This window comes from Wyeomyia smithii, chromosome 2 (genome assembly GCF_029784165.1).
Source record: "Wyeomyia smithii strain HCP4-BCI-WySm-NY-G18 chromosome 2, ASM2978416v1, whole genome shotgun sequence".
Lineage (NCBI taxonomy): Eukaryota > Metazoa > Arthropoda > Insecta > Diptera > Culicidae > Wyeomyia > Wyeomyia smithii.
The window spans coordinates 192,122,255-192,136,168 of NC_073695.1; the positions used below are offsets into that span (position 1 = coordinate 192,122,255).

Consider the following 13,914-nt stretch of genomic DNA (forward strand, 5'->3'; position numbering starts at 1 on the left):
CCCAAAACAGGTGAAATATCCGAAACAAGTTTTCTTAACACGATGATTTTCAGAGGGACTAATATGATGGTAGTAGTAGTAGTAATAGTAGTTGTAGTAGTAGTAGTAGTACAGTGCGAGAAAGAATTATACCGTACAAAACTATCATGTATTATTACAATAAATAATGCACAAGGTTATTTCTATCAACATTTTATGGTGTTCGGTACAGTAGTGCATTGCGCGAATAACAAACAATAGCAATGTTTGTTTACATGTTTGTACTTGGTGAATTTTAAGGTGAATAGAAACAATTTTAATTTGTAGAAGGAAATAAATATACCGTACATGTGCCTTAATCATCTTTAACCCATACAAAGTATAAAAGTAAGTATGTTTGCATGGTATATAATGATAGCCGTCTTTAAAATAATCTTTCCCATCTTTGGGAAATAGTTTACATAAATTCCTGTATCGCTGTTCGTTTTATTAGCTGGAAATGCCGAGAAGAAAATCATTATCTTTGGAAGAGCAAGCGAAAATCACGGCTTTCGGAGAATGTGTACTAAATATTCGCAAAATAGCTCAGAAATTGAACCGTGATAAAGGTACCATAGTAAATTTTCTCAAGGATCCTGAAAACTATGGTGTCAACAAACGATCCGGGCGTCCATCTACTTCGAATCTTCAAGATAAAAGACAAATATCTCGCCTGACTGTTGGTAAAAACTTGAGTACATGACAGATTAAGGCCCCAATGTCTCTTTCAGTGTCTAAGAGAAGAATACTACAAATTTTGAAAGAAAATACTCACATTCAATACCAGAAACGTTTGAAAACACCGAAGCTTCTACCCCGACGCAGAACTGCGAGATTTGAGTTTGCGGAACGGGATATGTTTTGGGAGGATGAGTGGAAATCCGTCATCTTCTCCGATGAGAAGTAGTTTAACCTAGATGGTCTTGATGGTTGCCAAATGTGTTGGAGGGATATTCGCCGAGAACACGAACCTCGTTATTCCAGAAACTTTCAGAGACGTTCAGTTAAGGTGTGGGCCGCATTCGGGCATTTCGGAAAGGCACCAATTTGTTTTATTTCTCATAAAATAAATTCGGAGAAGCATGTTGATCTGCTAGGCAACGTTTTGATCAATTTTGGTGATAGTTTGTGGGGTGAAAATTGGATTTTCCAGCAGTACAACGCGGCGATCCACTGTTCAAAACTTACAACATCATCTCTAACATCACGAAACATTACTGTTTTGAAATGGCCTGCTATAAGCCACGATTTAAACCCGATCGAGAATCTTTGGGGGATCTTGTCACAGTGAGCTTATGCACATGGACGTCAGTATGAATCACTTGGATAATTGAAGACTGCTAATCAAAAGGAATGGGCAATATCGATATTACTTCTCTTCAATTATTGATTGTTTCTATGCCCCGACGTTTGGCAGATGTTGCTAAAGTCAGAGATGGACGTAGAAACGCAGTCAAATTGACTTGGACGGTTTATTTATTTCGTATGGATTGATTACGAAAATTAACGCATAATAAAATGGGAATAAAACAAAACAACTTTCTGTGCCTGTACTTCAGTGTGGAAAACCGCTTTCATGTTATGTTTTGTATGATTTTACTCCAAAAGTAAACACACTCAAAATTTTCTCATGTACGGTATATTTATTTCGCGGACTGTAATAGTAGTAGTAGTAGTAGTAGTAGTAGTAGTAGTAGTAGTAGTAGTAGTAGTAGTAGTAGTAGTAGTAGTAGTAGTAGTAGTAGTAGTAGTAGTAGTAGTAGTAGTAGTAGTAGTAGTAGTAGTAGTAGTAGTAGTAGTAGTAGTAGTAGTAGTAGTAGTAGTAGTAGTAGTAGTAGTAGTAGTAGTAGTAGTAGTAGTAGTAGTAGTAGTAGTAGTAGTAGTAGTAGTAGTAGTAGTAGTAGTAGTAGTAGTAGTAGTAGTAGTAGTAGTAGTAGTAGTAGTAGTAGTAGTAGTAGTAGTAGTAGTAGTAGTAGTAGTAGTAGTAGTAGTAGTAGTAGTAGTAGTAGTAGTAGTAGTAGTAGTAGTAGTAGTAGTAGTAGTAGTAGTAGTAGTAGTAGTAGTAGTAGTAGTAGTAGTAGTAGTAGTAGTAGTAGTAGTAGTAGTAGTAGTAGTAGTAGTAGTAGTAGTAGTAGTAGTAGTAGTAGTAGTAGTAGTAGTAGTAGTAGTAGTAGTAGTAGTAGTAGTAGTAGTAGTAGTAGTAGTAGTAGTAGTAGTAGTAGTAGTAGTAGTAGTAGTAGTAGTAGTAGTAGTAGTAGTAGTAGTAGTAGTAGTAGTAGTAGTAGTAGTAGTAGTAGTAGTAGTAGTAGTAGTAGTAGTAGTAGTAGTAGTAGTAGTAGTAGTAGTAGTAGTAGTAGTAGTAGTAGTAGTAGTAGTAGTAGTAGTAGTAGTAGTAGTAGTAGTAGTAGTAGTAGTAGTAGTAGTAGTAGTAGTAGTAGTAGTAGTAGTAGTAGTAGTAGTAGTAGTAGTAGTAGTAGTAGTAGTAGTAGTAGTAGTAGTAGTAGTAGTAGTAGTAGTAGTAGTAGTAGTAGTAGTAGTAGTAGTAGTAGTAGTAGTAGTAGTAGTAGTAGTAGTAGTAGTAGTAGTAGTAGTAGTAGTAGTAGTAGTAGTAGTAGTAGTAGTAGTAGTAGTAGTAGTAGTAGTAGTAGTAGTAGTAGTAGTAGTAGTAGTAGTAGTAGTAGTAGTAGTAGTAGTAGTAGTAGTAGTAGTAGTAGTAGTAGTAGTAGTAGTAGTAGTAGTAGTAGTAGTAGTAGTAGTAGTAGTAGTAGTAGTAGTAGTAGTAGTAGTAGTAGTAGTAGTAGTAGTAGTAGTAGTAGTAGTAGTAGTAGTAGTAGTAGTAGTAGTAGTAGTAGTAGTAGTAGTAGTAGTAGTAGTAGTAGTAGTAGTAGTAGTAGTAGTAGTAGTAGTAGTAGTAGTAGTAGTAGTAGTAGTAGTAGTAGTAGTAGTAGTAGTAGTAGTAGTAGTAGTAGTAGTAGTAGTAGTAGTAGTAGTAGTAGTAGTAGTAGTAGTAGTAGTAGTAGTAGTAGTAGTAGTAGTAGTAGTAGTAGTAGTAGTAGTAGTAGTAGTAGTAGTAGTAGTAGTAGTAGTAGTAGTAGTAGTAGTAGTAGTAGTAGTAGTAGTAGTAGTAGTAGTAGTAGTAGTAGTAGTAGTAGTAGTAGTAGTAGTAGTAGTAGTAGTAGTAGTAGTAGTAGTAGTAGTAGTAGTAGTAGTAGTAGTAGTAGTAGTAGTAGTAGTAGTAGTAGTAGTAGTAGTAGTAGTAGTAGTAGTAGTAGTAGTAGTAGTAGTAGTAGTAGTAGTAGTAGTAGTAGTAGTAGTAGTAGTAGTAGTAGTAGTAGTAGTAGTAGTAGTAGTAGTAGTAGTAGTAGTAGTAGTAGTAGTAGTAGTAGTAGTAGTAGTAGTAGTAGTAGTAGTAGTAGTAGTAGTAGTAGTAGTAGTAGTAGTAGTAGTAGTAGTAGTAGTAGTAGTAGTAGTAGTCTTGTTTGTGGTTTGTTACTCAATTAGTGTTACTCAATCTTTTCTGGCAACAACGATGCACAAATTCGAACTGTGCTTGAAGAAGTGAGCTGAAAATCCAGTAGTCAAAGCAATAAGCAATATTTTAACTCTATTTAAGCATCGTGATTCTGGAGACTGCAAGGAATGACATTTTCGTGGTCACACTCTCGTTCGTGGTACAAAACGGGCAATCAAAGCAAGGAAATCATTCACCCAGTCGACATTATGCAATGCTCTTAACATTCTCTCGTAATCTGCTCGTTTAAAGTCATAACGAGACTGATTTACGGGCTCCTGATAGTCTATGCTACTCTGCGTGTAAAATGTAAAAATTAAAACCGGATGGTGAGAAAAGTAATGTAATCAAATAACCAGGGGGCGATATCTCAGGTAATGTCAAATCAAAGGTCGTGGTAGCATTCGTTTTCGTTTTTGGCGTTGTATTCATCCACACACATTGAAGATGGAGTGATCCTGATCGGGATAAGAGGACTCAGAATAATCTAGACAAAGACACACTCTAAAAACGCTCGAGTTACTAACAGATGTTCTTGTAACAAACCCTCTAGCAAACAACAAATGTAAAAAAGTATTAAAACCCAATAAGACTCGTGTTATAGAACTTACTGATTTCATATGGAATTGTTGTCAGAAAATTTGTATACGCAAAAATATATATTCTCATTTCAATATATTTCCAATAAACGCTTCCAATAAACATCCCAACCCATTGTCGCTGCTTTTCAACTAATCAGTATCAAGTTCAACTTCTTGGCGCACGCCTATCATCGATACTTGGTGAGGCATCATTCGACTTCACCTGGCGGAGCCGATTGAAGAGCGCGCATCACGTGCTGTTCGATACGTTTTAAAGCTGCAACACCCCAGCACAGGCGATACCCGGTGCATCACGTTACAAACGTGCGAAATGAAGTATGGCTTCCTGAAGGACTATTTTATGTAATCCCGTTCATGAAATAGAATTACCTTTCATCGAAAGAAAAAGTGACAACAAACGAGCAAACCGCTCCTACAAGAAAAATATTGACACATCCTACTAGCAGCAATTAGATTACTTGCTAAAGCTAGTTACACCGCGACTCGATTGTGATAAAACTCTTTCCACACTTTCTTCCCGGAACGGTTTGAAAAAAAACACATACCGATTAGTACGGATACCAGCAGTCGCATTCTGTGACTGTGTTGAATCTCGCGTAGCCGCTCTAGTTTGCGCCTTTGGCGATTTTCGCTAAGTTGTAGCAGCCGAGTAGTTTCCTCTTCAGTCGTCATTCGAAACCCTTCAGCACTAGACTAAACACCATGGCAGCACTGCACTCCAACTGTCAATCATGCAGATAATAGGGGTAACACTATTCTCACTATTCGGTACGATATAAACTGGATGGGTGGGACAAGATATATGGTCTGTTGGAAATTTACCCTCACAATTGCTCGAATTCTAATGACTAATAAATGGTCGCGCAATAGAAACAAGACATCATACGTTCGAACGATTCCGATTAGAACTACGGTCAGGCCGGATGGATGAATGGATGGATGGCGGTTATCGTATATTGGTTCGCTCGTTCTTATCTTGTGGAGTGTGTCGTACCACACCATGACTGAAAGGCTTACTGCTGGTATATAAACACACAATAACACGGCCGTAAGCCGGTCGGGAACCTTCCAAGCGACTTCTGTTATCAGCCAGTACTATTCAATTCTCCGTATCACCGTCGAATCGAGCAGCAAAAAAAAATGTTTTGTTCAACACCGCGGGACCGCTAATTCCGATGGCATAACAGGCGACCCGTGAGGTAGCTCCAACCGGTTCCTATCAGACACCCAAAAAAATGGGTTCCAAAAATAAAATACTGCTACTGTAAATAACAGTAACACAGCCAATCGCGCGGGGGATGGTAAGGCATCTGTGTTGGTTATTGCATTTCGAATATGAAAATCAGGTGTTAAAAGATAACATTTAATTTTGAACCAAGCAGATAGCATTGGTGTGCGTGGTCCGTATTGATATCGACGTATCACTGAACCTCTTGAATGTTACGAAACCATAGCATTTCAAGGATAGCAGCTTGATTACTCGGTCAAGGATTCAACCACTTAACCCCCTTTTAGAAGTATTATTGCACATTGTGTTGCTTTCTTATTGTTTGTGTTCAGCCTGATTGCAATAAATGTTCAAATTCTACGTTAGATTTGGGAGATATGAGAAATAGGTATATAATGTTTGGTAATGATTAAGAGGCCAATTTACCGCAGTGCGCACAGCTAAGATAATACAACAGAAACAATTTGAGTATGCTCTTGAAAATGTGATGCTGAGTGGCGCCTGGTTTTTTTTTTAGTTTCAAGATGCAAAGCAAACGCAATCTATTTTCCTACCCAGATTCTCCCCTCATTTAATATATGCTCATACGATTCTCACTGTGAAAGCACTGCAGTGAGCTCTGTTGTGTAGCTGTTGTGAGCTCTGTTGTGTAGAACAAGAGTATTTGGAAAAATCTGCATTCGTAGGATAGGGTCGGTAGGATACACTCCCTTAGCGGACTTTGCCACATGGACACCAACCTGATTCTGGAAATACTCTTGTTGCGTTCATTCTGCATCATCCAACTTTAACATGTCTAAGATTGTTTCCTGGTTCCTGGGCATCATCCCTTTTTCGGAATTACCTAACTTAGATACTATTTGACCATTTCAGACTATTTGTCAACATTCGGAAATCGTTGTCTTGGAATTCAAACTAGTCTAAAATTGATTTTTGGCCGTTAGACTTCATCCTGTTTCGAAAGTACGCGTATTTGATCATTTTGCAGTCAAATACTCCTCGGAAACGTAGATCAAAAAGCGTTACGGAATTACACATGTATGTCAATACAAAACCAGGCTTGTTGTTTCTCTTCAAAGAATCACTAGCGTGTATATCTTTATCCTTCTCTGTTGTGGCAACTGCTCTCACACTGTGCTGCACCGACACACGTGCTTGAAGAGAACAACGAGTTGTGCGCACTGCGGTATACATCTGTGTATTCTAGTGTAAGCAGCATGTGAGTTATTTCTCTCTGCGAACAGTAGAGGCACAGCACAAAGCAGAAAAAAGAAGTGAGGTGCGCTCATGCCGGGGAAGAAGTGCGCGATGAATTTTAACTCCGTTTTTTTGCATGTTGAGGAGCCTAACAAACTCCAAAGCCATAATCAGGTTGCAAATGGTCACGGTTGAACAACTTTTCACTGCGATAATCGTCTTCTTTTACTTCTGACGGTGGCAAGGCTCGCTGTCTTAATACATTCTTGAAAAAACATCTCAAATGAAAACTCGCTACCACGACGTTTTTTTCCTCCAACGTACTTTGACATTTTTTTATTTTTTTCTAGAAATGAGAATTATGCACGTTGTTTGCGGAGATTTTGGAAATAAATTATATTATTGATCTTGTAATAATATTTCTCAACATAAACAGAACGAATCAGGCAGAAAAAGGCTAAAATAACAGTGTCAAACGAATGACAGTGCGCATCTTTTCGATGCCCGAATGTCAGTTGACCATCTGTTCTTTATGGGAGAGGCGATGATTTTTCAATTCAATTGTATACCTAATTGTGAGCCTTCTTTTGCAAACATTGAAGTTGACGGTCGCCATGTTGAATTTTTTCAGAAAAAATAATTTTTGGACAGGTGCTAAGCCACTTACCTTAAAAAAGTATACGCCGTTCGAAAGTTCATACTTTTTTACATAAAATATGGTAAAACCGGAGATGTATGTCGTTCAAAACAAGAATTATATTAAAATAATCAAAACATGTTCGACTCCACCGAAGAAAAAGTTGGCGATTCATATTCGTAAACGGCCAGCAATTCAAAAATAAATACCGGCTGCCATAAATAAAATCCGGGATAATTGATTGTTCTCAGGAACACAAGTCAAATGTGATGCATTTTAAGTTCACTCAACACACTGAAAAAAATATATGTGTGTGTACACTAAGTTCTTTCTTACGCGTCTTTTTTATGCGGCGCGTTTAATGATAACGGCCAGCAGTGCGTGAACTTTGCAGCCTCCCGTCGTCTTAAGCACCTTCTTCTCCTGCAAGGATATTCATAATGCCACCTGGAGATCAGATCACTAGACCAACAAACGGAATCAAATCGACCATGTTCTTCTTTGACTTCACACCATTCGCACCTGCCACAGTGCGAATATAGATTCGAACCATTACCTAGTAGCTTCATGCATGCCTTCAAAACTCCCGACGGTGTTTTATACCCGCCGAAGTCGAACACCGCGATCAGAAACTGCGGGACACCCTGGTTGCACAGGAATATGAGTAATAGCTGGAGGCAGCCTACGAAAGAACATCTTTACGCAGCTACTTTCAAAAACAGCTGGAGAAGCATTCGATCCGTAGCACTGCTATTAGGTATTAGGTATCCTAGAAACGACTGGTATGACGGCGAAGGCAAACAGTTAGTTGAGGAGAAGAACGCAGCACGGGGTATAATGCTGCCGAAATTCAGTTCTCTAAAGGAGGAAGCGCTAACAAGAGGGCTGAGATTGCGTAACAATGAAATAGCTACCGAGCTAATGGCACTCGGAAGTCTTACGAGAATCTAAACAGCTCTCGCATAGGCTTCGTGCCGCAACCGTTATGTCCAAGAGCGGTAACCTTCCACGGTTGTCCACGAAGGGGGACGGGAGGGGAGGGGTCTAAAATGACGATTTTTCTGTCCACTTGGAATGTGGACGGCTCCAAAGCTGCTGGAGTGGACTAACTTCTACGCGACCCGTTGAAATTCAGTGGAGAAACGCTGGCTAGAGCCGGGCACTAGGTCATTGCCTAGATTTGGGAAGAAGAACGAGTGGATGGAAAGTATCGTGTCCTATCTAAATAAAGGACGAGCTGGAGTGCTGCAATTATCGGATAATCATTCTACTGTATGCTGCTGCAGGGTTCTCTCCCAAACACTTTGATGTAGACTTGTGCCATTTACTAAGTAGTTCGTAGGGCACTACTAGGTGGTATTCAAGGGTGCCCGTGCCACCACGGAATTTCGGAGTATGTAAAAATACCGCGAATACAACGTGCCTACGCATCAACTATTTATCATTTTAAATCGGCATACGATACAATCGATCGAGACCAGCTATGGCAAATTATGCATGAATACGAATTGCTAGATCAAATAACGCGATTGGCCAAAGCAATGATGAATCGGGACAAGAATGTGCGATCGGGTAGAATTCACCGTACCATCTTCGGTGAACTGCAGAAGAAGAATGGAACGTGGAGAAAGCGAATGAAGCACGAGCTGTAAAAGTTGCATGGCTATCTATCGTCCACACCGCAAAAATTGGCATATTGCGGTGAGTCGGGCATGTTTTAGGGATGTCGGACGACAACCCGGTAAAGATGGTTCTTGAAACTATTCATCAGGGATCCATGCAGCCATGGATCGAGTGTAGTGGAGACAACTCTTGCGTACAGCAAAGACACTACGACTTTGGACCGTTTACCGATTATTATCTTACCTCACAGATAATTATCTCAAGATTCAGTGTAAGAATCCGGAGCCTTGATGAAAAAATACAGAATTTGTACACGAGTGGTGTTACCAAGCAGTTATTTTCAGACACCTCCTTTTTTGCTGTGTTTGTTTGCAGAGAGTTCTAGAGAAATATTTCAAAAGGTCCTATCTGCTTTGATCGATTTTTCGATCGATCAATTTCATTCAATCACCACAACTCATTAAACACTTGTTATGACACGTTATTTGCACAAGTTGATAGCGGAGGGATCATTCTAGCATTCGGAACGAAAACCATGCTTGGGAGAGTTACTAAAGCTGAACCATTACCAAAATGAAAAGACGCTCCGAAAAAACGATGAAAGCAGATAGGACCTTTTGAAATGTTCAGCTAGAGTTAGCATTTAATTTGCTGTATATCGCACCGAAAGCAGCATTTTCGTAGCATTTATAGCAACTTTCATTCGTATGAATATTAAACCGGCTGCCATAAATTTGCCTGACTCAATACTTCTTGGTTAGATTAGTGTTAAACATAAAAAACACATTTTATAGATTATTTCCTTCAATAAGTCCATCAACACAGCGTCTAAACACGTTATTTCCTAGATAAAACAATTCAAATGTAATTTGAACCATCGGATTAAATAGGCTTAAAACCTGATCCAAAGTGAAAAACTTAAAGTAAGTCAACTTTGTTGTGTAATGTTTCATTTTGAAGTGTTGATGTTTGTTCGATTATTTGACAGCTTGTCAACATCCAAAAGTTATGTTTACGGTCGTAACGAGAGATTTGACCCTACCGCAAACCAATAGTTTTCTGTTGACGATAGTGACGCTTTGATACCGTGAACTAAAATATAACGTTCGAACATAAACAAGTGATTTTCAAATAAAACAACGATGGTGATTGTTGAAGAAGGTTAATCGAACCGCAATGTGTATGCTAAGTACAAATACCCAGGTGTTTGTCGAAACCAATATAATAAAACCAAAAATAATTATATTTATAAGCTAACTTAAAATGGGATAAGTTATGTTTCCGGTGATATCCGGATATCCGGTTTCGTACTTTATCGCTCTGTGAAAATAATCAAGAAATTCTTATTTTTCGCTTCTTGGATAGTTGTAGCCTTGGTTACACAAATGAAACTTTGTCAAACGATGGAAAAGTGTACTGAAAAGTCATTTCATGATAAATTCCAATATTCGGATGAATTTTGAGCCTATTACACAGTGCAACATTTTTTTTGCCTTGGCTCCTATGTATGATTTTTTGATGAAGTTTGATGCGAAAATAAATTTCCCTGAGTTTGAACATATTTCAACTTAAGGGGCAACAATGGCGCCATTTTGAATTTTTGAAAAACCGGTAATTTTTGTGGTTTTTTCGACGCCATTTTGTTTTGAGGCCAAATATCAAAATTCTAAGAGTTTGTCCACATATTAGCATCCTTTTACCCATCTTTTGAAAAAAAAAACAGATCCTAAATCGGACAAAAACTGAGCTCAAAACGGTGATTCTACGAAACCGGCTTTGGCATAGTTTTAGTATATTTCACAAAGCAAAATAATATCGATTATTTCCGAGTATTAATGGTAATTCGCTTATATCTTAAAGTGGTAGTCAAATTATATCTTATTTTGAGTAAAAAAGTCTCAGAAATCGAATGGTAGGTGTCTGATCAACGTAAAATGTCAGCAAAATGTTGATTTTGCCCCAATTCCCCTACAATACTAAAATAGGTTTATCTGCTGACATTTTACGTAGATCAGACACCTACCATTCGATTTCTGAGACTTTTTTACTTAAAATAAGTTATAATTTTACTACCACTTCAAGATATTAGCAAATTACCATTAATGCTCAAAAATAATCGATATTATTTTGCTTTGTGAAAAATATACTAAAACTATGCCAAACCCGGTTTCGTAGAATCACCGTTTTTAACTCAGTTTTTGTCCGATTTAAGATCTGTTTTTTTCAAAAGATGGGTAAAAGGATGCTAATATGTGGACAAACTCTTAGAATATTGATATTTGGCCTCAAAACAAAATGGCGTCGAAAAAACCACAAAAATTGCCGGTTTCTCAAAAATTCAAAATGGCACCATTGTTGCCCCTTAAGTTGAAATATGTTCAAACTCGGGGAAATTCAGTTTTGCATAAAAATACACAAAACAATTATATATAGAAGCCAAGGCAGAAAAAAGTCAATTTTTGTTGCACTGTGTTATGATTGAATTTGAATGTTGGTATAAGAAATTTCATATATTTAGGTGGGCAAAAAATCCACTTATTAGTTTGTATTATCACTAAATGATACATTTTCAGTCCGAAAAAAATATTGGAATAATTATGATCAGGTTTGATGTTCTAAGTGTTCCACTGTGCATCGGTTATTAGGTCGCTACTAAAAAACTACTCAGGGCGCTGATCATTGGAAATTAGTACTTAAACCTCCAGTAGTGTTGTTAGTCTCGCTCATGAGCAGCATGCAACACCTTACGTGAGGTTCTCGTTGCTACCGCTACACACACTGGAGTATTCTCCATTTATGCTACTGCTCGTTCTTTTTAGCTTTCTTTCTAACTTCCGCGATCATATGCACACACTACTCGCAATAACCAACAACCGAAGAAAACTGTTTCAAGATACTTTGCGATGATTGCAGAGGAACAGAAAATAGGAGGTCGGACTACTTAGGTAGTGGTTTACTTTAGGCTGCTTCATTCGGCTGTTGGTGCACGAAGCAAAACCGGGTAGATAAAGAAAGGATTTTAGTTTTCAAGCACAGTTTTACAAGCACTCCTCCTAGTCGAGCAATTTTAGTCGAGTACTCCTACTCGCAAGCAGGAACTTGCGTACTCTTTTACAGTCGCTGAGTAGCGACGAAAGAGTTTGTTCGTGTCGGTGCGCGTTAGCTGCTACTCAGTAGAGGTGGGAAAAATGATGCACTACAGTGAGCGGATCAAAGCGGATCAGAGCAGTTCCGCTCACTAAGATGAACTAGTTCTTTTTAACAGCTCCCTCGCTCTTTTCGTTCTTCACCGCAGGCGAGAGCTTTACACGCCCCTTACCAAGAACAACTGCAATTGAAGCTCACTGGCGATGTCTGATTAAAAAAATCAGTTATCAGCTTTTTGCTTGAAGTTAGGGGTGAGTTACCGCTCTTTAAAAAAGGGCGGTAGATCACTCACTCATTTTGAACAACTAGCGTCATTCAGATCAGTTCGAGAGCGGATGGCTCACCTCTACTACTCAGGGAAGTGCGTGACTTGAGAAGCGCAGCTTGTGTTTCGCTCTCAAGCAGAAAGGAGGAGAAAGGTTTTGCTTGTCGCTCGCTTTGCAACGCTGGCGCTGGTCTTCAGTAACACCTCTAGAGTTGTGCGGGGTAAAAGAACACACGGGTAAAATTTCGAAAAAGCTTTTTTGAATCACACGATTGCGTAAATCTGGCTATATAAAGTCAAGTAATTACGAAAATAATTGCAAACAATGATCTAAGGGGCGCAAAGTTTCTAGGTAAGTTATGTTTTGAGCTGATTCGATCTAGTTTACATAAATTTCGTTTCTATAATTTACCTCTTCGAAAAATACAGTAACTTGTGAATAATAGTACACTAGAATCTCTTTCCGTGTAGGATTTCGGAATTTACGCGGTTTTTTAGGCGGATTTCTTTTTCCAATCGTTTATTCAGAGTGTCTGATGAGTTTACTTAATCTAATGACTGATTGTTCACTAATGTGCAATTCCACAAAAACGGGCAACCAATTTAATCGTTCATTTTTGATATGGCTGAAACTTTGCATAGATGTTTCTATGGGCAAAAGATGCCATTTTGTGCTATTGGTTTTGGTCGGTGTGAAAATTGAAGATATTATAATTTTGTCTTTCCAAAACAAATTTATCTGAGAAAAATATAACTTTTTTTAGAAAATTATAACTTTTTTTTCTTGATTTCTCCATGATCGGACAGTCTTCATTATCATCTCTTGTAGTTTTAATAAAAAAAAAGTTGTCGTCTAACAATTCACAATGGTGTCTGAGGTCAATTTTCAGCTCCTCGAATCATTCTGGTACCAGAGATACTCATATTGGGTGGTATTTGGTCACTTTAGGCTGTTTTCCGGACACCTTAAGTCGCCATATTCCAATTAAAAATGTTGTCTGAGGTCAATTCGTGCCTTCAGTACATCATAAAAATCACGGAAATACCCATATTGGGTGGTATTTGGTCATTTGCCGCTAATTTTCAGAAACCGAAAGTCGCCATCTTGGATTTCGAAATGGTATTTGGAGACATGCCAGAAGAAGGAAGGGTGTTGAAACATTATGGACATGTTTGTTACACCTAAAAACATTCACTTGCCAAATTTGGTTATATTTGCTTGATTGGTTCTTGAGCTGTGCGAAATTTGTGTTTCATTTGTTTGGAACCCCTCCCTCACAGAGGAGGGAAGGGAGTCGAACCATTATAGACATATTTGTTACCTCTAAAAACATTCACATACCAAATTTGGTTGAATTTGGTTGATTGGTTCTCGAGCTGTGCAAAATTCGTGTCTCATTTGTATGGGACCCCTCCCTTGAAGAAGAGGGAGGGGTCTCAAACTATTATGGATATATTTGTTACCCCTAAAAACATCCACCTACCAAATTTGGTTTTATTTACTTGGTTAGTTCTCGTGATATGCAGAAATTTGTGTTTCATCTGTATGGAACCCCTCCCTTCCAGAAGAGGGAGGGACGTTGAACCAATATGGACATATTTGTTACTCTTAAAAAGATCCACATGCCAAATTTGGTTCCATTTGCTTGGTTAGTTTTTGAGATGTGCAGAAATTTGTGTTTCATT

At 38.3% G+C, this 13,914-nt stretch overlaps 1 protein-coding gene across 3 annotated transcripts in view; it reads right to left on the minus strand.

Moving 5' to 3' along the window:
* The window catches only part of LOC129722738 (beta-glucuronidase), a 54,620-nt gene that overhangs the window by 26,216 nt on the left and 14,490 nt on the right, over positions 1-13,914 (minus strand). Inside the window, exon 1 of one of the 3 annotated variants that reach the window (XM_055676430.1) lies at positions 4,677-5,025. The exons of the other annotated variants lie outside the window; for them this stretch is intronic. Within the exon in view, the coding sequence (XP_055532405.1) occupies positions 4,677-4,803 (127 nt within the window). The 5' untranslated portion in view covers positions 4,804-5,025. Of the gene's footprint in view, positions 1-4,676; positions 5,026-13,914 lie in introns of those variants that run through there. 3 annotated transcript variants of the gene reach the window in all.